Here is a 27,786-nt window from a genome sequence, read left to right as displayed (position 1 = left end):
AAAATAATTCTTATTAGTGCTTTGTTAACTATATTACTGCTACCGTTTCAAGCCAGCCAGGATGAATGTGCTCAAAATAAGAAATGCAAAATTCTACCACAGACACCGTCATTCTCTATACAACAGACTAATAAACTACAGTCAGGACACCATCAGGTTGCCCTTTTCAGTGACTGCATGGAAGATTCAGTAGTAAATCAGCACTTCAAAATGATGAAAATGGTCTTGCCTGCTACAAAAAAATACACACCAACTAGTTCATAGACCTTCCAGAAATGCTTCTCTAGAAATCGGAACACTCATAAACTGACTATATTCAGCCAATTTTTATCCTTAGCTTTAAAAAGCAAATGCAAAGACCTTTGCACATCTTGAAGCTGATAACACCAAATCTCACTGATCGAGAAATGTTTTATACATTAATTATATCTATACAAAGCTTACTTTAGACAATATTACATTACAAATTTACAATCAATACAGAAGGAAATGTAAACTCCACCACTAATTTACGGGTAATTTCACTCTGGTAACTAGTACAATCTAAATGACCTCACCATTATTTTTACCTGTGCAAGTATCCACTAGAAACACAGCTACAGAATGAATTGTAAAAATTCACTTCTCATGATTATAACGGCAGAACAGCACTATCTGAGCTGAAAAGATGTGTTAAATCATTTGAAAGTGATTAAAGTTAATAAAATGTTTGTACTGTACCAGTGTTTCAAGCCAGTATATAGGAAAGTTTAAAATTAACAGAATTAAAGGAACAGTACTCAAATTACTAGCAGTGGAAAGCTAATTACAAGTATACAAAATATAGACTAATAGAGGCTTGCTCTAAATGAGGTTGGCGATATAATTTCAGGTGAGAGCTACATTAAAATTTTAGATAAGAAAATCACACTTTGTACATTCTCAGCTGGATCACTTTGCAATTTCCCTTACAATTACTCCTTAACACATGACCCAGTCTACAGGCAAGCAAGGTGACTCTTCTTGGTGCATTCAAAGATAGGAACTGAAGGTAAATAAGGGAGACAAAAATCATGTGGGAGGTCTGTAGTATATGTATGGAAGAGACTGTTGTTGGACAGTTCCACAGACAGGAATTGAAATTAAGCACTGAACAAAGAGAGTAAACAATGAGGTTGGATAGGTACCCCAAGAGAAAAACAGGACAATTTTAAAACCTTATCAACAGTATGATGTGGGGAACGCAGGCTGGTATGTGAATTTGGAAATGTCCATGCCTGGGAATTTTTGGAACACCCTTATCTTTAGCAGGCTGCTGCAATTTGCTAAACATCAGCACAACGACCTGCTGACACAGAGGGTAACACGAGCTGCATACGCAATTGAGATCAGGATGGTGTTACTTAAGCATGGAACTTGGTGTTGGCTTTCTCTTTGTCCCTTTTTGAACTCAAGAGCTGGTCTTGTACATCAGATGTGAAACTGTGGGATGACCACCAGAACTGCTGCAGTCACAGCATGCAACTACTCCCACTGTCATGTGTTCCCCCACCCCCCAAATCTGATCAATTGCACTGTAAATGCGATTATTCCTACCAAAACCTCTAGGTAAGGAAATTCACAACACCAAGTTGTTATACATGCTTTGGTGATATAAAGATGAAAACATTCGCATTGTAAAACTGCTGTTAAAATTGTATTTAATATCACATTTCCGTGACTGGAAATTAATTCCAATTCTAACAAATTGATTACAGGGAAACAAAGTAATCATGCTGTCTCATGTATCTGAAGATGACTTAAAAGATCTTTTTCATTTCCAAATCTCATTAAACAATCAGTACATTTATGAGGCAAATCTGCTGAATGCCTGAAATCCAAATGAGTTTTAAGGTCTTCAATCTGTCCTGTTGAATATTCACAGTATTGACACAAATAAATCCCTTCAGATAAATGAGAGCTTAAATGCTTGCAATATTCCAACATACCTGAAAAGCCCTTCCCACAGTCATCACAAACATGAGGGAATATTTTGGTGTGCTCAATAGCTACATGCCTGTTGACATTTGTATGCAGCCTGCTCCTAAAGCCACACACCTGGCATACAAAGAAGTTTTTGCACTTGTCAAAACTGATTTTGTTTATGAGACTGAACTGTCCACGCTCCTTGTTGTTATAGCTGTCGCTTAACTCTATCAGTCGACATGCATGTTCATTCACCACATGGCTGTGCAGATCTTCTGGATCATTGGTTTCATGCTCACAGAACTGACACAAATACTGCTCATCACAGCTGTGCTCCTGGAAGTGCAGGTACAACTCGCTGCTCGAGGAGAACTGCATATCACACTGCTCACACCAGTAAAGGTGGTCATTGAAGTGCGTGTCTGCTATGTGCTGACTCAGATTCTCAAATATCACTGTTTTGTAATCGCAGTATTTACAGATGTATGGATCCTCCTCATGTAGTTTTACATGTTCAATAAGTTGCACTTTGCTGGAAAAGCTTTCTTTACAAACTTTACAGACGTGAGTGTCTGTACATGTCTTATGCTTCAGGATCATGTGCTGCTTTAAATCAGAGAAGTATTTGCTGTTAAACTCACAGAGCTCACACTTGTACAAGCCACTGCTGTTAGCTCTCAGCAAAGGCCATTTCTGTTGAGCTGTGATATTCAAAGCCTGGTTCTTCTCAAAGATTTTACAGGTTTCCAGAGGGATGTCCTCTAGGTCCTCAGCTTCTAGCTTCTCAGGCGACACAGTTTGTGTTTCAATATCGTGAACTTCCACAGCATTCACTTCTGTTGTAGAAATTTCTACCGTCTGAATATCTAGAGGTTTCTCTTCTTCTGTAGGGCTGTCACTAAATATAGGTGAATCACATAAGTCTCTGCACGTCCCATTATTAGTACCTTTATCTGGAAGAGGAAATGGGTAATAAAACCAAAAAGTTAAAAAACCCTGCAGAACACCCAGTTCCATATTTAAATTTTCAGTTAGTTGTAGCAGCTTACAAATTCAAAAAGCAGTTACTTTTACCCAGCCAGACTGTATTTTATGTTTAACTAACAAATAACTAACATGAGCTACAAATCCTTCACCTCTTCTGTCAAAGCAAAAAAAGTTAGGTTAAAAGCCAGCAGCCGTGCTTTCCAGCTTCCCAGCGCCTAAGCTGCAAAAACACACTGACCTTTACCTTTATCCTTCTTTTTAGTAGGGTCTGTATAGTGTAACCCCACGATGTTTGAATGTGACCCACTCCACTGAGAAGTCCCAGCATGCACTGGACTCCCGTCATCATCTGTGTCTAAGCTCTGCGCAGGACTGTGGAATCTACCTGCAAAGATACAACAACAATCACCTGGTCATCGTTTGTCCGTAACATCAGTGATTCTTTGATTTAACCACAGATCTTATGGTATAAGATGGTCTAAGTAATAATTTACTTATTCTTTATATACTAATCACATCATAACCTACATTAAAGAAAGTAACAACGCCTTCGACATTTCTTCCATACCTACAGAAGACAACACAAGAAAATTCAAAAGGTGGCAACTCTGTCTTTAAAATTTCAGCAAAAAATAGTCAGTTGATTAAGGATCAGTCATAATTAAGGATTAAAATCCTTAATGAAACTTACATTTTAAAGACACAATTTAAAAAAAATATTCTTAAGTATTCTGGACATCACACTTTAAAATACTTAACTTTTTAAGACTTCTGGAGACTTGCTGGCTCATTTGTTAGAGTGAAAAGAAAACTAAATATAATAAAAATCCATGCTCACATTTGCTCTGCTAAGTGTTACATCTACTTGTGGACGTTTTATAAACACGCATTTTATTTTCTATAAAACAAGGACTCTCCAATGCAATTGCTGGTGAATCTCATCTGAACTCTGATTATTTACATCAGCTTTACATTACCTAGCTAGCAGATATTTAGATAAATTAGTCCAATCATAGTTATAAACGTTGTAGAATTGAAGGATCTTTTTGTCACCATTGTTGTCAAAGTTTCTACTTTGAAAACTGTATTTCAGTTATGACAGTTAAACACCCTTCTACCAGTCTACGGCATAGCAGATCATAATGATGCTCAGAAATCACCCGCTAAATATTTTGTGTTCTGTTTACTTCTATGAACAGAAGCATGGCACACTTAGTAAAGAACTGCAGAACAAGGCCCCAGAACGTAGTCTTACCTCTGTTTTCAGAAAACTTTGTATCTGGCTGTTTCATAGAACAGACACTATAGCAGTGGTCAGAAAAAATCCCACTGTTGTCTATGTATTTGCTTGCACCTGAAGAATCTGAAACAAACAAAGGGAAGTTTTAATGCCAGCACATTGATGTAGCTACATACCTATCTGCTCGCCAAAACTGTCTTCACTGGCCACACTTCTGCTTGTTGTGTTGGGAGAAATAGTGTGCTGGCCTGATAACGTTCCTGTTGCAATTTACAACTTCCAGCTGTTGCCCTGATGTTTGGAGTATTCGATACAGTCATTACTAAACTCTGCTCCCACTGAAGACAGTGACAGGACCACAGTTTGTCCAGTGCTGAACACTTCTGGACACCCCCCCTCCAAACCAAATTTTACAAAACTTCTCCCCTTGCGTGTTAGTAGAATCATCTTCCATTCTGTAGCTTCAGCAAGTTTCCCCATTTGCAGGGAGTACAGAACAAAACCGTTCAGATGCTTGACTGGAAGTGGCTGAACAGTGAAGCACACAGAGAGGATACTCAATACATTCAGACCAAGACTTCTCATGCCCTTTACATTACTTGTTTTGCATTAATTAGCACATGAGGTCCCTTCTCATAAAGCAATTATTCTGAGAAAAAATAAACTTCCTGAAGCGTACATAACTCAAAACTTTAGACTGACCTGAATATCGAGAAGGATGTAGAGTCTTCCTTTTCCTCTTTTTAGGGTGTTCATTCATTTTGAACAGTCTAAATTAATTGTAAAGTAAAAATATTCAAGAATTAGACTTGTTTGTATCTAGTTTATCTTTCACAGCTCCATGAAACAATACAAACGTTTTGAAAATCCACACATTAAATACAAGTTTTCCCTACTCTCCTTTCTTGTCCCCCAGCCCATTTTGTTACCGTTAAGAACACATTTAATGCACACAGCTCCTGAAGTCTAATTTCCTATTTCTGCCCTTGAACAAAGGAAGGTTCACCATGAAGACAGACAGCTCAGGGCTCCAGGCACTCAAGTGCTCAGTGTTACGTACAAGGCAGCTCTCCAGCACCCTGTCGCCTTTTGTCAGAGACCAGACATGCTGAGGCCGAGTCCTTCAGGTAAAGTTTTAATGCTGAAAAACTAACTGAAGTCATTCTCTCTTACCAAAAATCCTAGACACTTCTGTATCAGCAAGCAGAGCAGCTAAGCAGCTGATAGCTGTACAGCTTCCACATGTAGCAAATAGATCAGCTTGAGATTTTCACCTACGGAACAACAGCATTTTAAAAACTAGCACAAAACAAAAATAATTGAAAACACAAGTATTACTAAGATCAAAGCTATGGAAATTGAAGGTAGAAACAACATAAAAAGTAGCAATTAATTTTGGGTTAGAGCATCAAAATGATTAAGGTCGATGCAGTAGCATTTGTTTTCTTTTTGTACCAGGTTAGTTGGCTTTCTCTGCACTTGGCAGCTCCTGGTAACAGGAAAATATCTGGAGATGACACCAAAAATACTCAAGCTATACACTGGCCCAAACAGTTTTGAAGAAGAAAGGGATGGAGGCATGGAATCCCGTGTGGTTTACGCTGATGCTAGAGCACTTCGGGGCCAGGATCTTCTGGAGGCAATGCCACCCGCCAGAGGTGACGGCAGGCAAAAAAGGCCCCCATCAAGTAAATGCTGTTCTCACGAAATTATCAAAGCAATAACTGTCTGGATGAAAATTTTATTTTAAGAGGAGACTAACACGGGAAAAGCAGGGTTTCTTAACATTGTATCACGGCCTAGATGTATCGAATGCCCTCACGGCTTTTTCTGGCGGCGGGGCAGCACCCACGGCGCAGGGAGGCGGCGGGCTGTGCCGTTAGCGGGGCTCAGCCTCCCGGGGACGGGCCCACAGCGCCGGCTGCTCCTCCCCGGCGGCTCTACCCGGGGCGCCCCCCCGCCGCGGCCAGGGGGAAGGCGCAGAGGCCCCACACCTGCCTGCCCGGAGCCCCCGCGGCCTGCGCGGAGGCCGCAGCGGGGAAAGGCGGGCGGGAGCGGGGCTGCCGCGCCGCTCGGCACCCCCGGCCCGGGGGCGCAGCCGCGGCCGCGCCTGGGCGGCGGAGAGAGGGCCCAGCCCGCAGCCTCCGCCGGGCAGCGCCGCCGGCCGGGCCCGGCCCCGCCGCGCAGCGTGAGTCACTCCCCGGCCCCGGGCGGCGGCGGGCGGGCCCCTCGCCTGGGGGCGGCGGGCGCGGGTTCGCGCTTCAAATGGCGCCGGGGCGGGTAAAATGGGAGCGGGCGCAGGGCGAGGGCCGGGGCAGGCGAGCCGCGCCCGGCGGAGGACGGAGGCGGAGGGAGGCGGGCGCCGGCGGAGCCGCGGCACAGCCCCGGGCTGCGGGCGCCGCCGGCGGCCGCTCCCCTCCTGCCTCCCCGCCGGGACTCACCTTCCGCTCCGCGCCCGGCGCCGGGCCGCTGCGCCTCCGGACGCGGCGCTCCCCGCGGGGGAAGGGGCGGGGCGGGGCCGGGCCGGCCGCCGTCATGGCGCCCCCTGGGGGCCGCGCCAGCGCCGCCCGACCCCCGCCCTGACACCGGGGGCGGCGCAAAATAAACCTTGAATTAATCTGATCGCTCCAGCATCCCGACAGCTCACGGCTGCGCCGCCACCCGCACAGCCGCAGCTGCGGGCTTTGCCCGGGTTCGTATCTCCCAGCAGAGGAGCTGGGTACCAAAGCCAGAACCTCGTAAAGCACAAACTTACCCTTTTTGTTACTGCTGCTGTCTCTTAAAGCTGCGGTACAGAAGAATCCATGTCAATTAACGGTTGGAGAATTAAAATAAGCAACTTGGTCCCTTTTCAGAACTTTCCAGATTTATAATCACAAAAGAATCACCTGGTTTGCTCACTTCATTTTTTTTTAACATCACAGGAAAGATTAGTAAGTTACATTTCTCCAGAAAGAAGAATATTTCAAACAGCATCTTATTTTTCAAAATATCCAGTAATTTATTTTGGAGACAGAAGGGAGACTATTACAGACATTTAGATGACTTAAAACAGATGACCGGTTTTTACCAAGCATTTCTCTCACTGAGCTATTCCACTCTGGCTTATCCTGACATTACCTTATTTTAAGATCAAGCTTTCAATTAGCAGAGAATCTACAACATCCCTGATGATGTTGCTCCACGAATTATTAAAAGAAGTTATACCCTGCTTCTGGTCTGAGTTTTACTCATTAGCTGGAAGTTGAGGCTGGACTTGCTGTTTGTAAAATCCTACCTTTAGCTTTTGTCCTGGAAGTTGGAAACATTTCTTTTGGGTGATGCAATTTGGGCAGAGCTTCATCCTGTGGTCACACAGAAGTTTTGATGGGATAGTAAGCAGCATAAATATAACTAGAGGTGCCCTTTTGAAGGCACACTGCTGAGCACTCAGGAATTGAACAAACATGGTGTATCTATTATCTCCCGAGCCAAGTTACTAATCAAACAACATCCTGGCATCCCAGTTCAGTTTGTTCTCTGCCATTTATTCCAGCCACAGATGAGGTTACTCCAGGACAGTTTGTGTAAAGCTCTCCAACGGGTTACAACCACCCAAATGGGGAGGTGCCTACACAGTTCTCCCTGTATTCACCAATTTTTTTTTTCCATGTAAATACTCCAAAAAAACCCCACTTTCCCCAGTTCTCACCGGGGGGCAGTAACGAGAACTTAAAATCCCTAATTTGACAAGGGAAAGGAAAAAAAAAACAAAACCCACACCCCACCCAACCCTTTGAATTCAGTCCTGCTTGGCCAGACAAACTCAGGCTAACAAAGCACAATAGGTCTTCTGTACCTTGTGATTGATTTCTTCTCCACACAGAGCAGCGCAGCCGAACAACACCTACATCACATGAAAAGACAAGACGTTGAGTGAAAGAAAAACATGTGAGGAGGATCACATTTGAAGCTGTAGATCCAGTTCAGTCACAGGCAAACCATGGCATCAACGCTTTAGATAGAAAAGTCTAATTTAGTCTCATTTGCTAAATGACCACATGCTTGGGATGCTCAGACAGCTCTGGGTCAGGTTTTAATCACTCAGAACCCATTCCAACTGGAAGTAGAAGAAAAGCCAGCATGACAGTCACGTTATCATTTAGATCGAGCAACACAGATGATGTTCGTGTTAAGGAGCAAGGGGGTATCTTTACTGAAGTAAGGAGAACTGAGTCAACTCCTTCTTCAATGAAAGCAGTAAGCGTAGCTTACCATAACCTTTGCTGAAGGTAGATTTCTTAGTGTTTAAAAGGACATACAGGAGTTTATCTTGCCCAGCTTCAGTTTTCCTGCTCCTTTGTTGCATAGGCTCAAATTTTTGATCAAGTCTTTCGAGGCAGGTTGGAAACCAGACTGGGTTCTGAGCAAAGTCAGGAGGGCTTACTGAGATTCCCACACTGAACTGCCCACACTGCGAATCACACTTCTGGTTCCAAATAACCAGTGCTATTTTGCAATTTTTCTGTAACTTTTCGATACTTTCAAGATAAGTGACTTGGAACTACCCCCAAAAAAACCCCAAACAAACCACACCATGGTCATGGCAGTAAAGTCTAATGATCTGCATTTGAACAAGAACTGACCTTCCCCTTTCCCTGAGCAATCCTGTGCATTTAAAACAAGGTAGTAACCACTCATACCCATTTCATAGTTACTAAAAAAGGTAAACCTCACCTTACACTGTAACGAACACAAGTTTAATCTGTTAGTTCAGGTTACTGAACAAGCTGCTTTGAATCCAAGTATAGCTAGTGACTTTGCTTTCTCCAGGCTAGAGCTCAGCTTGATAAGTGTCAAGATAATGATGTGCACCTTTAATTATGGAGTTTGATCCAGTGCAGACTGAGCACCTGCTGGAGCACAGCCCTCTTCAAAGCTAGGCAGTGGTGATCTGAAACAGAACCGAGCAGCATACACAGTTTGAAGCTAACTGGGAACAGAGATGTGTAGAAGCGACCCGATTAAAAACCCTGACACTTCCCTCATCCCTCCCAAAAAGTGAAATTCTCAGCAAGAGAGCTCAAATCCTTCCCACAATAGGTTTGTTAGCTACTCAAGTTCAAAGTAGACCAACATGTCCACAGAAACAATTCCATTACAGCCCCATGCTCTTGTACTTGCCAGTGAGTGACTTCTAAAGTAAGTTTCTCACTTTCAAAGTTAGTATTAGATACAAAAATACAGCCTAGTTTCCTTGGTTTTTGTTTTTGTTTGTTTTTTTTAAATATAGTTTTGGTAATGAAAACACAAAGGATTGATTTAGCAGGGGCCTTAAAACCGTCCAGTTGAAATTTCAGTAACATCTGTTCCCATCAAAACATTTACAGCTATCATCTAAAAAAGTTACTTATTTTGAGGATCAACATGTACAAGACCAAATGCTACATGCATCTAGGACTTCCCACCCATAAATAATGCAAATTCTATTTCTGTTGCTGCCCAAATTAACATATGTACAAAATTTCTATCTCCATTCTTCCAGCCTTTTTCAAAAGCAGAGCTGCCACACCAAATCCCACCACCAAGACTGAAGATTTCTTCAATTCTCACTTCAGGATTCACGAGTGTACCAACCATATTATTTTAATTTAGTTGTTAGTATATATACATTAACACTCAAGTGTGATAAAAACCAAAAGTAGGGTTTTTTTTAATAAACAGCATGTGATACAGACCGCAAAGATAAATAAAAAGCAGATTTTTACAGTTTCCCATGAACATGAACTACAGTAAGTATCATAGGCCAAACTTTTGTTAGAGTAGCACAGCAGAAGGGGAAAAAAAAAAAAAAGGGTTGTGTGGGGTTTTTTGTGGTTTTTTTTTTTCTTTTTTTAAGTACTTTTTTTTAAGTAAGTGCAAGACTATTCTTAGTATGACAACACATGCATCTTGCTGCATCTTAAAATATTTTTTTGGCCCATTATTACTACAAATGTCTTGCTTTCTAACTATTTACCACAGGACCTTTATCACATAATGACATACACATGGCAACATCCCCCCACCCCCTCCCCAGTAGTGGTTATTTCAAAGATAATTGTCTCATTAAGAGATATTTCAAGCATCAGTGGGTGTTTACACTCTCCTTTTGATGCAGATATGTAACTGCTACCAGCTTCAACAAAGATAGGCATAAGCATCAAGTGATTACACCCTCCTGGGCTCTATTTATCCAAAATGCCAACATGACCCTGAGCTGATTTATGAAGAGCATCACCAGCAGGTCAAGGAAAGCGAGACTTCATCCTGCCCTTCTGCTCAGCACTGGGGAGGCCACACCTGGAGTGCTGGGTCCAGTGCTGGGCTCCCTAGTACAAGCCAGACATGGATGTACTGGAACGGGTCCAGCCAAGGGCCATGAAGATGATGAACAGGAGAGGCGGCCGAGAGCTGAGACTGTTTAGCTAGATGAAGAGGTAGCTCAAGGAGCATCTCATCAATGTATATAAATATGTGATGGAGAGAAGCGAAGACAACAGGCAAGGCTTTTCTCAGAGCTGCCCACTGAAAGGGCATTAGGCAAATAGAAGAAATTTCATACAAACATTAAGAAAAAAATTCAACTGTGGACTCTTCTTACTAGGGCAGACCCGAACCTCAACTGGATTATGTCCTGGGCGACCTGCTCTATCTCATCCTGCTTCAAACAAGGTGGCGGGACTAGATGATCTCCAGAGGTCTCTGCCAACGTCAGTGATTCTGTGAAAATTCTTTCAATTGTGGTGCTAGTTACAATGACAACACTACTTTCAAAAATCCAAGCCTGAGAATCCAGAACATCAGACTGCAGCTATATACATTTTAAATCCTCTCTGCCAGGGAAGTGGATTTTGATAGCATATGCAGATATTCAGAAGTGAGAGGGGGCAAGAGAAAAGTATGATATTCCCAGATGATGAATTACACATTTATCTTCACAAGAGGAAATTAAGAATCTGGAGTGCAGCAGCTGTAGCAGAAGAGGAGAATTCATCGCTATCTTTTCCTTTTCTTTCCCCTTCCCAAATGAAACAGTAAGACAACTCTGGACAGCCTTGGGCAGCTGGTAATTCAGGATATAGAACACTATTAATGAAGCCTAGAAATAGATTAAAAAAAGCAAAGAAACAAGGCAAAGAGGATTGCATCTATGAATACCTGTGCTTTGGCTCTTAAGAATTAACTAAACTACAACATAAGATTCTTAGGAGAAACAGCTTCTGCTTAAATTGGCCTTTTTATGACTTCAACAATACAATTACATTAGGTTTAACTGTGATTAATTTTATTACTGGAACAGGTTCCTAACAAAATTGATGCAATTACACTGAACTAAATAGTACCTGAACCAGTTTAATAGCTACTGGGGATCTGGCACCAGAATTTCAGCGACAGTAAAGACAGTGTATTTTTGGCTTTCCTTATGCTGAAAGAAAAATTGCATTGTGTACATAAGTGACAGCAAGGACACTTAAACTGAAGACATTTATATAAACCAGTGGGCACACGAGCGTCAATGTACGGGCAGAGCACTGCTTCAATTGATCTTCTCTGACAAGCGTTTTATGTTCTTACGCTATGGGCATGTCCCTTTTTAGGGGAGAGGGGTGTTGGAGAGGGAAGGGGAGAGACAGGGACAGAGGGATCCACCTCTGGCTTAGTGTCAGGAGTGCTATCACAGTAAGACCTCATGCTTTTAAAAGTCTATCCCATAAAGCTCAGAAGTCAAGAATACTGTACTGCAAATTAAGAACAACTGTTTCTCATAAGCATGGGTTCAACAAGTCTTTATACTGTGAAAAAGAGTAGGAAGAGGGAACATTTACACTAGCAAGCAATAGAAAACCTGTAAGTCTCAAGACCAGAAGTACAGACAAGATTACAGTAGTTAGGAATTGGAGAGCTGAAAAGGCCAGTTAAAGACTATTTCAAAGTAACATTGCCAAGTGTTTAAACGGGCTGCTAGTAACGTTCCTCATTAAGAGAACATTTTTCATACCAAATCAATACAAGTAAACTTTAATACGCATGTAGTGTAATTATGAGTTCATATGCTGTTGTGAATCCATCGTGATCATGATTAAGTCAGCATTCTATCAGCATTAAGGTGAAATCAGAATTTCTCCAAGATCAGAGAACCTATAGATTTGGTTAGCATACGCAGACAGAAAACTTCTATATCCAGTTTCCAGTTGGCTTCCCTTGACTAACACAGATGTAAAACATAAAACAAACAAACCCCACCCCCCAAAAAAATAAAATCCTACACCAACCGCAGAGGTGGTGAGCTACACATCATTTTGGACAGATAGAGCCTTACCTAAACTGAGACAACTTTCAGCATGGAGAAAAAAAAAAAAGAAGAAAATCATTATTTGTATGAAACATGTATTGCAAAATTAAACTGGGATTCAACAGTCTGCAACATCCACAGCTATACAGTATTAAAAAAACCTGTGGTTCTTGTTCCATTCAAGTAAAACTACAACAAGATAATAGCAGTTTAAAAGAAAATAATCTTAGAAGCAGCAAGTTACAATTCTTTCTGTAATACCACACCATTTTCATTAACTTGAAGCATTTTCAAGATGTCAAAGACATCAAAATAGTAATTTCAAGTGGCTTTTCTGATATTCGTTTTTGAATGGGTCCAGCCCGGGTCTGCAACCTGTACAGACATGCAAAACAGGAGGAATTCACAATTATTAAGAACAGACATTGGAACATGCCAGTTATAAAACGACAAAGCAAAGAAAATACCTTCAAATTGTCAACAAACATGGGCTACTGACCGCTGAAGGGCATTTAATATTTTACATTAAAAGGAAAGTTGGAAAAAAACCACAACACCAAAAACAACCTTCCAAACCACCAACAGCAGGGTCATCACATACAAAGTTCTCTACAAGCTTGGCAATTTCTATATCGCCCTTAATATACAGGCTTATATCTTCTCCACAAGATACCAAACTACTAACAATTTTGGTTTTATTTAAATGCCTTTTATTTTAAAAATTATACTGAAAGTCTGTTTCAGTGATGAAAAAACTACTAATGCACCCTTTCAGAACAGAGATGTGTGCATACAGAAGTCAGTACAGGTGCTTTTTCTGCTATCTTCAGGAAAGCAAAGAATGTATTTTTAAGAAAAAAAACTTATCAGCAGCAGCCTGTTCTGTCATGAAATCAAAAACAGTTTCACAGTTGAAAAAATTACTGGTTTTAAATTTGTGTGTCACTAAACTACCATGTCCTAATGCTCTGTAATAAAACACAAGGCCCAGTCCTGGGCTCCTTGCTTTGGTAGTCCTGCTACAAAGTTTTGCAGGAACAAGGCGTTCAGATTCAATTCAAGCTCAAAATAAGCTACTTAGTGTTTTGTGCAGCCGATTCTCAGAATAAACGGATCATTTTCTACTCTCCATGAAGTGGGAATGGTTAAAAAAATAAAAATCCGAATTCAAAGCAACTCTGTAAAAACCTAGAGCTCAGATACAGGTGCTTTCAGTGTCTGTAAGCAGATTTTTTCCCGATATTGAGTACAGATGACATCCTCTCATTTACACCAATGTAGTAAATAGTACCGCCACTGTCTACAGTGCAGTTACATCAGTGCAACACTGGTGTAACAGGATGAAGTAACTGGAGTTGAACACTCTGAAGATGAAAAAAGGCTATTTTTTTTTCCTGAAGCACTGGCAGAATGTTTTGCAAATGCTCATCCTGGTTACAGTAAGAACAACTACTTCAAGCTCATGAGCTTCTTCCTACTTCTCTTTTTATTCAAAGGCTATCATTATCCCAAACCATATTATGTCTGTATCGCTATGATGTTTCCTTTCTTTTACTATTTGGCATTTATAAAATTTTGTACAGCTTGTGCACAGCATTTAGTTGCAGTAACTTTTGGAAACATAGCCTGATTCCTCACACCTTTATTTGCACAAAAAAAGGTGCAGAACACTATGCTTGAACTGAGAGACGTTTATACTCGTATTTACAGAAGTAAATGGCTAGAAAGGGGCAAAAAGTACAAAGGACACTGGGCTCATAACATCCAAGAAATCCAAGTTGAACTTTTCATCCAGGCTGGAAAAGGCTGACAGTCTCTTAGATAAACGAGGTAAAGCATTGTTTCAATACCAGATAAATAATGTAATATAGCACCCAATGTGGCATTTGTGCAACAGTTTTACTCAGTTAAATTAAGTTACAGCCAACAGGCTTTCAGATTGTGAACTAAATTTAAATTGAAACTAAGCCATATTTTAGAAGAGCTAAATCGTTAGTGTTGACTGCAAAGTAATACATACAAGGGTATTATTATATAGCAGGAGTTAAAATATTTGTATGAACAAAGGAATATGTAACAGTCTAAAAGAGTAATGGGCAGTCTATTGGAGTACTCCAAAAGTATTTAATAGAGCCAAGGAAATAAAACTTCACATTCCCTATACTATTCTTGGAACTTCTGTAGTTTTCACAAAAACAGGTTTCCCTCCACAGCATCAAGTATCCGTGTGTGCAGTAATCAACTGCAGGATCTTGACTATGAAAGTGTCTTGAAAGACCAAAGTCTTGGCTTTACAATCCCCAAAGTCTTTCATAATGTAATTGATTGCACATTTTTAATATATTACAATTTGCTAAATGAAGCCAACCACTCCTTACCTCATCAGTACAGCCTGCACAAAGTACAGTTTATTTATATATTTATATTCTAATCTAACACCAACTGTCAGCATATTTTATATTACACATGGTATTGCACTTTCTGAGTGGCACCTCGGTGCGCGTTTGCAATTGAACAAGCTGAACCCCTGAAAGCTCCAGACCTTTGGAATTCTCTCCAAGTGCTACCAGCCTAGCAAGTTTAGAATGTTAGGGTTAACCTCACCCTCAGAATCATGGGCTTCACCAATTAAAAATCCTGTTTAATTATTAGAAAAAACAGTCCTACCTGAAATTGTGCATAAGGGCAATCTGAAATCCTTGGTACTCTGAGCAGTTTCAAAAAGTGGTGCCAATTTAATGGATTGCACACATTGTAATTGTGTTAGAGGACAACAACTACATTTACAAATATATATATTACACACACACACAATACAGACAAAGCTACAAAATGTTTGGTAACTCCACATGCTTTGAGCTAGCCAACGTATCTGCTGTATGTTGAGCTGCTTATTATTTATCATATTGAAAATCTTAATTGCTATTTCTGATGTATCTGTTACTGGATTAAACAACCACTTCCAAAGGAGGAAGAAAGAGGAGAAATGGTGGACCCAAAGACTGAGGGTTTAAATGTACGTTCCTTGAATAGCCAGCATATCACTTCAGTAATGTGAAGAGTGATACCCAAAAATTTTTTGAAGACACTCAGGCCAAGTTCACCTCTGGCGTTAGTGGGGGTGTCTCCCACTACTTCAATGGTACTTGTGTCCTCTTTCACCAGGGTTGAATTTGGTCCTAGGAGTATATCTGGTCACCTTCAGTGACGTTAATGGAAACGGGAGTCTTGGACAGATAGAACTGGGCTGCAAAATTAAAAGAGTGAATATTGGACAAATCATGTAAATAAAGAATATATATTAATAATAGTTCCTATTATATAAATAGCCTTTATAAAAAAATAATCTTTCAATAATTTTAATAACTCACCTTTCTTTAGGTTCTGGAAAACATGTATGAAAAAAATCTATTCAGTTCAAGTTAGATTAAAGCAAACCTAAGATGAACACTACAACTCTGTTGCACTAAACCCAATTCTGACCATTCAATTTCCAGGTTAGTCAGTTTTTGGGGATGATAGGGAGTTTTTGTGAACATGTGAATTGCACCCCTAGAAATACTGAGCAGAAGAAGCACCATACTGAATGGGCCTATTTCCTACTGCTTTCAGAAACTGTGCAGGTGACGGACCCAGAAATCAAAGGGTCATCTAAACCCCGTCAGTGTTAATGCCTCTGAGCACATTTAAAAGGCACTGTCCTCTCACTAATGTTTTTAGATCTTGGAGCCTAGAACTCCTTCCCTTCAAACTATGCTGCATTTAAATATTCACTATCACTCGAATTCTCTTTCCGCTCTTCTCAATCCAGCATAGTCTCTATCTGCTGTACCACGTCTAAGGTAATGTGTGATGGACTATGTTCATGCTAGCGTTATTTTCTTCTTCCTTCTAATTTATCCTATCACATGAAAAAAGGAAACATTCTTCCAAGTTTACCTTTTTGGGCTTAAGGCATAACATGAAGTCACACATCATACTAAAGCTTAATTCCTTAAGTGTACAATTTTAGTGCTATCTGAAACCCTGTTTTACATTATTTTGACAGTTGTCTGAACAGTTCTTCTCTCTTCTTGCCATAAATGTTAATGTTGTTCATGGTTTGTGCAATTCCTATGCAACCAGTCTTTGCTGCTAATGGGTATTAACAGTGCAGTACCCACAAAGCGGGCTATCAGTTCTTGTTTGCTTTGCTTTCATTTCAGTTCAAAGCATGTTGCTTTATTGTGTGGAAGATCCAGTCCATTTTTGTTGTCCAGCCACCATGGTGAGCATCATTCATTTGCTTCATGAAATACTCAAGAGCTTCCTGCTCCGTTTTGTCCAATGCAAGGGTCTTTCTAATGTATGCAATATCATCAAAGGACTGCAGTTCTGGCATTCCTGAGCCAAGCATCATGGAGAAAAGATTTATGAAGAGATTGGCATGCTGCCGAATTGCTAGGTAAGCCTTATAACACATCTCCTGAAACCTGGAAGAGACGGAGGGAAAAAAAACAAAGCTCAGTGTACTGCTCAGCGTATTCCTCTAATAGATGCATGTTACTTCACCTCCACAACAGTTTTCAGGTAACCGGTCACGAAAAAAGTAGACAGTCTTAGTGTAGTAAGAACACCGTAATATTGCTGAAAAAATACACTCATCTTCCTAGCCAGGTTATCTTCATTTCTGTAAGAATTAGCAGTGGTCAGACTAACACAACCACCAAAATGAAGACAGGCTTTCTAGCCTTAAACCTCATTTGCAATTTGTGCAAGTATTCAACCCAAGTTTAGGGGAGTTCACAGAGTCGTTTTAGTCATTGCTACTGACGTTTCAGATTTCAAAGCACGTTTCCTGATGTGCTTTCCTGGTTATCCTGAAGATGCACTTCTCTTCTGTAGTTTTATGAGGGCAGTAGCTATTGCTCCTTAAATACTCTGGAGAGTGTACTGGAGAGACTGAGGCATTTTGCTGTATCACAACATTAGGTGAGGAATGCCTGTTTATGCTGAAATCACCACTTTTAGTCAGGCTAAGAAAAAAAATGAGGAGAGCTTCACTGCAGCATTCAGATATAGCATAATTTATAACCTGTCTTCTTCCCCCATCCCCAATGAAGTTAACATTAAAACCGAAACCTCTCAAAGACTCAATCTACAAAAAGACAGATATTAAAATTATTACAGCAACAGAATTTATATATGTTTTATTATTTTAATGTTCTCCTTTCTTAGCAGGTTCTGCAGAATGTCACAAATTACACAGGCTATCTGAAAAGCTGGTATCACAGCAGCTATAGGAGAGAATATTGCTGAGTGACCAGCAAGGCTCTAATGCGCCTTACACCTGACACTTAGAGTTCTCATTTTTTTTCAGTTATGCAATCCTAAGAAGATTTTAAATAAATATTAAGGATGCTAAATAAAAAGGAAGTTTCAGGTATTGAAGATTTTCTTTGTTCACATGTGTGCTGAGCCTGCAAAGCTGAAGTAAGGTTTCATGAACCAAAAGCCATGTAAACGCTAAGATCACCTACTGATTTACCCGTTGATAGCTAATCTTCAACTTAAGAATTAGAACATACCCACTGCAAGCTAATTAAAATACTCCTTTTCAGTTAAAAGGTCTAATTATTAGAGGTCTTTTCAGGTACAAAGTGCTTTTCAGGTACAAAATACTCTAGAACTTAAAACACTTCAAAAAGGCTCACCTTTCAAACTCCCTTGTTTTAGTACATTCTTGGGCTCCTTTACTAATCACTATTAAAAAGTCCTGTGTTAAGACAAATGGCACACGCTCTCTCTTATAACCAAATTTCTTCTTCTTGTGATCAAGGAAGTGCCCAAAGTCAATGTGAAACAGCTTGGAAAGAGAGAAAGGTTTTTTAAGGTTATTATTTTCTTGTTTAAATAATGTCTTAGTAAAATGATCATACAGTTCAGAGGGATTTTATTTTTTTACAAAAACCACACTCGTATCAAAGTGAGAGATTATGCTTTTAGGAAAAACCCCACATCTTACTTGTCCATCATCTTTTACCATGATGTTACTATTGTGGCGATCACCAATGCCCAGAATAAAGGTAGCAACACAGTAGCCGGCACAAGAACGTGTAAACAAGTCAATAGCTGCATCATACCTACGGAAAACAAAGAAAGGAGACACTTTCCTACAGATATTCTAACACCACAGAAGTGCTGATTTTCTTTCTTTTTTTTTTTTTCTCCATTAGGGAAGAGCCAACTTCTATTTTCTCTCAATGAAGCAGAGTTCCTGGACTTTATCACTTTATCAAATTAAGGAAGAAATTCAGCATACTTTAAAACCAGTTGTACTTACAACTAGATCACAGAATTAGCTATTGAAGTGACTATCCCTCTTTTGAAGGCCAGTCATTTTAATTTTGATGAGCTACTGTTAAAATACAGACTTAAGCCGTATCGTCACAGTTCTACCCCCAATTTACGCTCTACTGCTGAGAAGTCACACAACCGCCTAAACTCATGAAAAGCACCACAAGCAGGAGTACTAGGCAAATGAGGGTAGAAAAAACACCAGATGGACATAGTTTCCCATTAGTTCTCTTGAAGTTCCCATCACAAAGAGCAAGAAAAACAAGCAACAGGAAATCTCACATTTCTCCTTTGTTCTTGTCCTTGAGCCACTGATGCAATGTATGGCTGTTGAACTGCAATGCTCCTTTCAAACCTCCTTTACACTGAATCTGCATGATGGTATGAGAGCTCCTCACTACCTCAATGAGCCCCACACAGTCACCAATAGACAAACAACCATAAGGCAACATCCTGAAAGACAAAGACGGTTGGTTTTTGTTTGGGGTTTTTTTTTTTTTGGTTGTTTTAAACAGAGTTAACTTTTGGGACAGCAAGCAACAGATATGTTGTTAATAACCCTTATCAGGTAAGTGTCATCTGTTAATCTGTTTATGAAAAACTGTTTTAATGTTTTATAGGTGTACTGTCACTAGTCTTGTGGAAAAAAAGTGTACCAGATATTTGTACAGTAACATGCCAGCCACTGTATCCACCAATGTCAATCTTCAGTTTTGTATCAGGACAAAAGGTTAAGGCAAAGTTTTATTCACACATTTTTGGAGGCCTGGGGGAATACAATGGAAAAATCCTTAAAAGGTGTTCAGCATGATTTAAAAAAAAAAAATCTATTCAACTATATTCAGAGTGAAGTATTAGAGAGATTCCAAGCATTCAAAAAACAAATGTCAGGATCTCACGTGTTAATGTAAACAAGCAGCAGGTAACGCATTGTATGTAATACCAGCACGGGACCGTCAAAACAAGTTTCTAAGTAGTACCTGAACATATTACAGAATTGTGACTGGAATCTACATTCAGCAACAGTACAATTTATCCAGATGTTTATTCATGGACTTTTTAAAGATCATCATAAATAATTTTTTCTTTGCAATAAAGTGAAACTCAAAGGATAATCTCAGTAGCCTATTTTTCTCTTTACAAGTAGAAGAAATTAATTCCTCTGCCTCCCTTTTCCTTCAAAGGCCTCTTCCCTCGCTCTCCTCCAGTCTGTATTTCTTCTGTTGTGTTCAAAACATTTTATCTGAGAAAACCCAAGTCAAAACCAGTCTTTTATTCAAAGACTGAAAGGACATTGCCGTATTTAACATCCTCTGTTAAAAGATGGAGGAGAGAGGGTCATGTACCTTTAAAAGCTGCCCTCTTCTCTCCTGAAGTTTCCTTTTTCGAGTCACACCTACAGAGTAAGCCAGCCTTCTAGGGACACCGGAGAAATGTTTTTTGTAATGGCATGGTAAAAAAAAAAAACCACCAACCAGAAAAGACAATCATGGCTTTGTATTAGACCTGAGAATCTATGGAACACCAGTGCAATGTGAGGCCAGTGGCAGAGCTGACTGTTGGTGTTGCTGCAGAGGTGGACTTCTCTTGATTACAGCACTTTATTTGCAGGTACTAGAAATATATTTAATATCTATCTACACTTGTGTTTTTAGATAAAAGTCTTGATTTAGAGGTCAAAGAAAAGCAGTGAGACTCATCTATTTTCTTAAGGATGTGGCATAAACTTTGGACTGTTGGATTTTCTGTACCACAGAGACACACAGTTTAGTGGCCTTAGTGGGATGAGTTACAATTTTCTAGATCCTCAAAAGATTTTTTTCTGTACCCACAGACTACTTGGAGGTGGCGAAACTGCATGCGTATCAGACCGGCTAATATCTACTCTGTGTATTGAAATGAAGATACCAACAACAGAGTCATCACTCAATAGGGCTGCAGGTTTGGCAACTTGTTAAAGCAAATCCTAGACACAGTCAGCAGACCTCAGTGTGGCTGCTGTGTGTTAGCTCTTGTATCCGTTCCTGGTATGTAGATCCCTTGTACCCACTGAATGAGTCTTAAGTATTTTTCAAATATGATCTGATCTTAACAGAATACAGTAGTTCAGCTAACTGAAGGTCATTAAAAAAAAGTTCTAACATGTACAAACATGCCTATTTATAGCATTTCATTTGTTACCCTTGGGAAAACAGAAGCAATCTCTGGTAACTGTAGCAAACCACCGCTAAAACCATTAAGAACAGTATTGCTTGAGAATGACCTCTAATGCTTACCTTAGATCAAGACCCTGATTTTGCCAGATGTTTTCCATAATTCTAATTATCTGAAGTGTCAGCATGTCCTGACGCAAGTCTGGAATAGTCAAATACACAAAGATTGCAAATTTCGTAACATCAGAATATTGTTACATCTTATTTTACTTTTCCCCCAAAAAGTATGTCTAAAGGAAGTGAGGCTTGTATAGTTTAGTGTAGGTTTTGTTCTCTCAATAGAGAAAAGCAGGTTTAAAATGGTTGAGAATATAGCTCTGTAGCGTAGGCAGTTTCAAAGCTGTTTGAAAATGTGCAGTAAAACCATGACAATGGAATTACAGATTACACATCCATAATATCTAGAAGGCATTTTCAATTAAAAAAACCCCAAAGTATTAAATAGTATTATATTTCACCTCAAACTGATCATCTCTGAACATTCAAGATTTGTACATGACAGACAAATGCTTATTTGTGCATGCTTAATTTTTGCTGAGCAAAGCAGTTTTCTAGAAAATTTTTAATTTTTAACATATGTATTTTATATGCTTCGAAAAAATACTAAACAGTAGGTTATGTAAACAAACAGATATGCAGCTTTTGGATTACATTTCCTTACCATCTCCATTTTTAAAGATTATCTCATTGTTCTGAAATAACAATTCAGACATAATATCTGGGTTTTCCCAGTTCAACCACAGCGGTCTTTTTGCAGATGACATTATCCTGCACTCCTCAAGCCTATAAAAGAGGTAAGATTTCTATGAAATAGGCACAATTTGATTCTCATACCACGTTTCTATAATACAATTAAGTTCTCCCTGTTTTCTTTGAACTAGTACAAATTAAAGATGCATGGGTAACTGACAATCCACCACTTTTACTTTCAGCTTCAAGCTTAAATTACTAAGTGCAATGTCAACCATTTGCCAAGCCCAACAGAAGAGCTGGCTACATTGTAAGTTTTCCTTTGGCAGTCTGTGCTCCCTACAAATGGAAAGAGGACTGCAGTTCCTGTCACCTTAAAGGAACAGCTAACTGTTGTTTCTTAATTTGCTAAACCGTTAGATTGAAACTACTTCACTCTTCATGAATTATTCTGCTACAGTTTTATTCAGTTAACTTTGAAGATGCAAACATTTATCATTAACATTGTTAGTGTTAACATTACTAAGCATTTACTTAATTATCTAGACAAATTTCAAAACCAAAGACAATACCGAAGATTTCCCAGTTGATGCGCAGGATTAAGAGGAGAGATAAAACCTTGTAAAGCATCCATAAAATCTGGCCGTCTCATTTGTTCAACAAGAAACTTCATCTGTACCTGATAAACAATCACATTCAGGTTTTGATAACACCATTTACATGTAAATAAAAGGTAAGTATCAGTTTTTAGCTTTGATTTTAAAGCATGGGTTTGCATAGTTGTAACATAAGCAACTCTGCTTAGCCACATGGTACAGAAATCAAAACCCTTAACTTTAGTTCCATTGCCTTAAAAGGTAGATAATGGCAACGTACACAGAAAAATATTACAGCTTCTAGGATAACACACCATCTACCCAAGTTAGCATTAATACTTTTCTAGTTAATCAAATAAAGCACAGTTCTAAGTAATTCCTGTAACTCAACAGCAATAGTTTTGGTATGTTGACAAGCTTAATAGTACCTTCTGGGTCTCATCTTTTTTTTCCTGCTTGAGAATGTCTGTGAGGTTAATCAACTTCTCCATAGCCTCCACCTGCCTGCTCAGATGCTTTAGGTACATTCCACATGCTCGACAATAGGACTCCAGAAGTAAACCAAACCTCTGACTTACAGTTTTATTGTGCATTTCAGACCTACACAGAGAGGAAGAACAGTTACAGCTTAAAAGACAAGACCACTTTGAAGCACTAAAAACAAAGCTATACCTGTGATGTCTTTCTGAGGGCTACTTATGGATCTTTCTTTTCAGGTAAAGAACTTGTACTGACTTCCCACAAACCTCAGTTTGACTGAATTGACCAGTACCTTTCACAGCTAATTCAGCAGAGTGTATTTTTCCCCACTCCTCCTTGCTCCAGCCCTGTCCTTTCCTATCCCTTGTCTTTATTCGAAACCCATGCTCCCCAGAAACTCTGTAGTAAACCTTTCAGTTCAAGTTCCAGATTTCCTTGCTGACAGCAAATCTAACCCGTTTCATTTTCTCCTTGTCTCATTCAGCCAACCTCAGGCTGTGGCCCCTCTGTAGCCTCCCTGTTCCTACCTACTCCCAGTCTTCACACAGTCCTAAAATATATCCCCTCAAACAAGTGAATCAGGCAATTATTCCATTTTCCTTGATGATTACCAATGGAAGTAGAAAACTGAAAGCACAGAGATTCCTTGCTTCTAGCTGTGTCTGATCACACCATCACAGAACAGCATTTTTAGGTGAGACCTAGCTACAATCCAGTATGCTGTAGGCTGATCTATGCTTAGCCTCCTCAACACCAGGAATTACAAAAGCCCATGTTCTATTTAGTAAGGAAGAACACAGATATTTGGGCTATCAAGTACTATAAAGTCTTTAATAAGCATATATGAACAGTTACTTTTCAAAGCCTTATCTGGTCAAATTGGGTGGCTTTCTTTGGGCTTCAACCATTTGTAAAATATTCCGAAGGAGATTGGTGGGGGATCTGACATGAAAAAAATAAAGTTCAAAGGAGAAACCTATCAAAGTTGTAAACAGCTAACAATATGGGAGGCTTCAAGCAATCTCAGGCTACCCTGTTTTTAGAATAGTTACCGTTAGGCAATAAGTACAAGACTAAGTATTATTACTTAGCTTTTGAAACTGCAAGAATTGACTTTATTACCAAACTATGCATTCAAACTCTTAAGCAATATAAACCAAACCATTTTAAGTAGTGATACTTTCCTAAAAAAGGACTTGTAGTATGCCAAGCCTTTAAAACAACTAATGGTTTACAGGTAATAGGAATCCCACGACCCATTAACATGATATAAAGCTTACTTTAAATGCCAAAAGAAGAAGTGTCCTATCCTTTGATTGGTCAGTGCCTTCTTGAGTAAAAATCTCACAAGCTGATTATCTAAATATTGTTCATATTTCAGAACCTAGTTAAGGATAAAGAAAAAAAACACCAAGTGGCTATAGTTATTCTTTCTATGAACAATATACAGATTACAGGCAGTTAAATAAAAAGCAATCTATGCTTTCAATTGTTTTCTGTAGAATGACTGATCCTTAGTATTAATACATGCGTGTATTCAGATTTGAACAACATCTACTAGCAGTGCATTGGCTGCCTCTATTTCGGAAACTTAGCATCTGATACTTACTTTACTGTTACCAAACATTTTAGCCTCAACTTGCTCAAATTTTTGAGTAGATGCTTGTGCTTATACTTTCTTTCCCTTATGTTAGGACAGCTGAAATGGTTGCCTGTCCCAGTTGGTAGAACAGTTCTGCGTCTCTGCAAAATTTTGGCATTTAATATCAACAAGCAAAACCACGGCACTACAGAAAGTGAACTACATTTCGTCTCCTCCTACTAATCTGCAATGCAAACAAGATATGCAAACAATGCAAACTGTTGATGACCTCTTTCATATAATCTCAATTTGTTATATTTTAAGCCTCTGATCATCCAATCTACACAAGACATTAAATGTACCAAATATGTTTTATACCTGTACTAGCTGGATTAAGTACTGAGACAGTTTGTCATCTGTCAAGTACTTCTCTAGACACCGAACTGCAAAAGCTCGCACCATTGGATCTGGATAATTACAGTCCAAAAGCTCCATCGCTTGCTCTGGCTTGATCGGAGGCCAATCTTTTACCAAACAGTACATCTGTGGACAAGAAGTCTAAGCATGTTACACATTTGCATCAATTAGGAAGAAGAGGTAATACACAGCTCTGAGAAGGTACTGTCAGACACAAACTGCATCTAAATACGAACTGTTCACTTGCCAGTCCTCTCTCAACAAACAATCTGGTATTAGTTACCAGGTGACATTGTTATTTTACCCATTATAAAGAGAATGAAAACAAAACCTCACATGTAATTGACAAATCAGCAACATAAAAGGAATTCTAGTAATGCCACCAAGAAGAAAAGACTCAGACTAAGCTAAAGAACAATAAGTATGGACCAAACTGATCCATCAATTGTAATGGCAACCTGAATCACCTAAGTTTTCATTCGATATATCATGCACACATAACGTGTTTTTGACATCCAGAAGTTTACTTTAAATAGCCTCTTTTAAAGCTTCTTCAAAACTTAAAACTTCTTCAGTGCTATGTGTTACCTGGGCCACTTCATCTCTAGAATTCCATTTAACAGACAAAAGTAATTTGGGCAGAATTTCCGGAGTATTCACGCAATAGTGTCTGCAAAAGAAAAAGAAGTCTCATATGTATAAAACGTCATTTTTGCTTTGATAACTATCTACTATGTCCCTTCAGTCCTGCACTTTTTCTTCGTTTCTCAGGAAAATCCAATCAATACCATGAGGTGGTGTCAGGATCCATGCATAAAAGCAAGACTGCAGTAATGGGGAAAATGTAAGCTAATCCAACAACTTAGTTTTCACCATGGGCTTATGAACCAAGGCATACAGTGCTGAATACTTTAAAAGCTGGGGTTAATGTTTTAGAAAAGGCAATACAAAATCAAGGGAGCAAGACCCAGGACACCCACAACAAAATCACCATGAGTGGCGTGAAGTCTTGACTGTGCCAACAGGGGGTTGTGTTTGGTTTTTGTTTTTAAGTACCTGTGGCTCCAGAGGAAGTCCTTCTCTTGCTCAGTGATTTCAGACAAAGGATCTCGCGTGCATATGGCTCGCAGCTGCTCCTTGTCACTTTCTCTTAATTCATTATCTCTAGCTATTCTGTTACTCTGCAGAGAGAAAGTGGTCCATTAACCCTCCACACATTTCCTTCTCTAGTCATACAACATACATGAAGTATTTCAACAGCATAGCAACACCTATGTCATGCAAAGCTATCTTGTTTCCTTTTGTTGTTAACCGAGGACTTCAAATTTAAGAGAGAGAAAGACTAGGCCTTTGATTTCTACAACTGCTTTTAGTCACTACTGGGACAGTAAGAGGTACATTTCAACTATATCAGTTGTGTGGAAATAGCAGCATTTGACATCTGATGAAAAACATCATGCAGCACAAAATGAAACTGGTCATTTCTGTCTCCAGTTCTGAGATTGCTGAGAGCTGCTGAAAGGAGTGGAAAAGAATCAGAACTGAAAAGCATAATATGGGGTATGAAGCTAGGTAAATAAAAGGTAGAACACTACAGGACCACCTGAGCAACAGGAAGGCTGGAAAACATGAACCAGAATTAGTGTAAGATATTCCCCAGAGAGCACAGAACAGGTACACGCTGACATCAATTTTATCTAATACTTCACTTATTTGAACCAACCTCGACCAACGGCAGAGGTATTGAAACTACTATTAGTTGATTCTTCACAGCTCACGTGCAAAGTTGAATTTTTGTCCCTATTTTACATTTCTTAGTTCACCTAGTGTTTTTCACATAGCAATATACAAAATGACAACTTCTGAGCTGTCAGCTACAGAATTGCACTGCAAGAAAAGAAATCTTAAGCAGCTTGTATTATTGCCTTCAGTATAAAGCATAACTGTAATACTCAAGTTTGACACCTACGATGAAGCTATCCCAAAAATACTACGGTACAGGAGTTGAGCAGTGTTTTTATAGTGAACTCACATTTTCACATCTTTGTGATACCTACTACTACAAAAGAATAAGATCAATTCTTTTCCAAGTTCAAAATGTTCAAACTGTAAACCCACATTATTTTAACTCTTGTTCTGCTCCTTCCCTAGGCAACTTCTACTGAGCACATTTAACAACAAGCAAGAATGAACTGAGCCTTGTCTGTCAGTTTTGTTGATGGAAATTTTCAACTGATTGAACTAGTACTTCAAAACAGATATACTTACATGTCTTTTACAGAGAGTTTTAAAACTAGCTTTAAACAAAAAAAAAAAAAAAAAGCTTTGCAATCTAGCTTAAGGAAAAAAGCTGAAGAAATAAAACTACCTGAAATCTCCCTGTAGGAGATCAAGGTACCCCTTAAAAGGTGAACTGGTATTATTTCTAAGAATATGCACAAATATAGGAACAGTTGTCAGGTTATACCACATGATACCACCTCTACTTCAGACTAGAAGTTCTCTACTAAACATCTGTCTTCAATGACTTAAGTTGTGTTCTCACAAAGGGTTCACTATTATCATATGGGACAAGAAATATTAAGGTACAAAACAATCAACTTACAAGCTTTTTAGTACCTTGCCCTTTTAGTAGTATGGTAGCGTGAGATCTTAAGAGCCAGTGTGGTGGGTTGGTTTTTTTATTACCATTCTGAAGCACATGGACTAGACTTAAGTGGGGGGAAATTATTCAGGACTACTCTATGGGGCACAGGAAAATTTTTACAACACATACTTAAATATTATGGAAGTGGATACAGTGCAAGTAGCAAAGCCAGAGTAATTTTGTAAGGAGGTTAATGGATTATAAACGGACTTTACAATCACCCTGCTCCTGACATAAGATCAAGTAGTTCATATTGAACAAGCGATTAATCGTAAATATTCATCTTGATTCTGAAAGAGTCATCCTAAATAGTAAGTGAAAGTCAAAAAAGTATAAAATG

The 27,786-nt window shown here is 39.3% G+C and overlaps 2 protein-coding genes across 6 annotated transcripts in view; both read right to left on the bottom strand.

Moving 5' to 3' along the window:
- Window positions 1–393: 393 nt before the first annotated feature.
- On the bottom strand, window positions 394–8,057 carry ZNF639 (zinc finger protein 639). 5 transcript variants are annotated; one of them, XM_056358491.1, is made up of 7 exons: window positions 8,010–8,057; window positions 7,449–7,515; window positions 5,345–5,445; window positions 4,874–4,941; window positions 4,187–4,294; window positions 3,170–3,316; window positions 394–2,897 (listed from the first exon to the last, which is right to left on the bottom strand). In XM_056358491.1, the coding sequence occupies exons 4-7, from the start codon at window positions 4,929–4,931 to the stop codon at window positions 1,750–1,752; spliced, it is 1,461 nt and encodes a 486-aa protein (XP_056214466.1). In that variant the 5' UTR covers window positions 4,932–4,941; window positions 5,345–5,445; window positions 7,449–7,515; window positions 8,010–8,057; the 3' UTR covers window positions 394–1,749. The 5 variants fall into 5 exon arrangements, with proteins under 5 accessions (XP_056214466.1, XP_056214470.1, XP_056214467.1 ...); XM_056358495.1 differs by having other exon boundaries at window positions 3,176–3,316; XM_056358492.1 differs by lacking the exons at window positions 7,449–7,515; window positions 8,010–8,057 and adding an exon at window positions 6,613–6,709.
- The window catches only part of PIK3CA (phosphatidylinositol-4,5-bisphosphate 3-kinase catalytic subunit alpha), a 49,546-nt gene continuing 28,908 nt past the window's right edge, over window positions 7,149–27,786 (bottom strand). The window contains exons 10-22 of the mRNA XM_056358490.1: window positions 25,856–25,980; window positions 25,388–25,469; window positions 24,761–24,925; window positions 24,081–24,184; window positions 22,749–22,920; window positions 22,297–22,403; window positions 21,696–21,817; window positions 21,098–21,176; window positions 19,104–19,274; window positions 18,490–18,607; window positions 18,179–18,330; window positions 8,010–16,957; window positions 7,149–7,515 (exon numbers count right to left, since the gene is read on the bottom strand). Coding sequence (XP_056214465.1) covers window positions 16,687–16,957; window positions 18,179–18,330; window positions 18,490–18,607; window positions 19,104–19,274; window positions 21,098–21,176; window positions 21,696–21,817; window positions 22,297–22,403; window positions 22,749–22,920; window positions 24,081–24,184; window positions 24,761–24,925; window positions 25,388–25,469; window positions 25,856–25,980 — 1,668 coding nt within the window. The 3' untranslated portion in view covers window positions 7,149–7,515; window positions 8,010–16,686. The remainder of the gene's footprint in view (window positions 7,516–8,009; window positions 16,958–18,178; window positions 18,331–18,489; window positions 18,608–19,103; window positions 19,275–21,097; window positions 21,177–21,695; window positions 21,818–22,296; window positions 22,404–22,748; window positions 22,921–24,080; window positions 24,185–24,760; window positions 24,926–25,387; window positions 25,470–25,855; window positions 25,981–27,786) is intronic.

The sequence above is a fragment of the Falco biarmicus genome, chromosome 13 (assembly GCF_023638135.1).
Source record: "Falco biarmicus isolate bFalBia1 chromosome 13, bFalBia1.pri, whole genome shotgun sequence".
Taxonomy (NCBI): Eukaryota; Metazoa; Chordata; class Aves; order Falconiformes; family Falconidae; genus Falco; species Falco biarmicus.
Note: the sequence above shows the minus strand (reverse complement) of the source record. Positions and strands in the feature narration are given on the sequence as shown.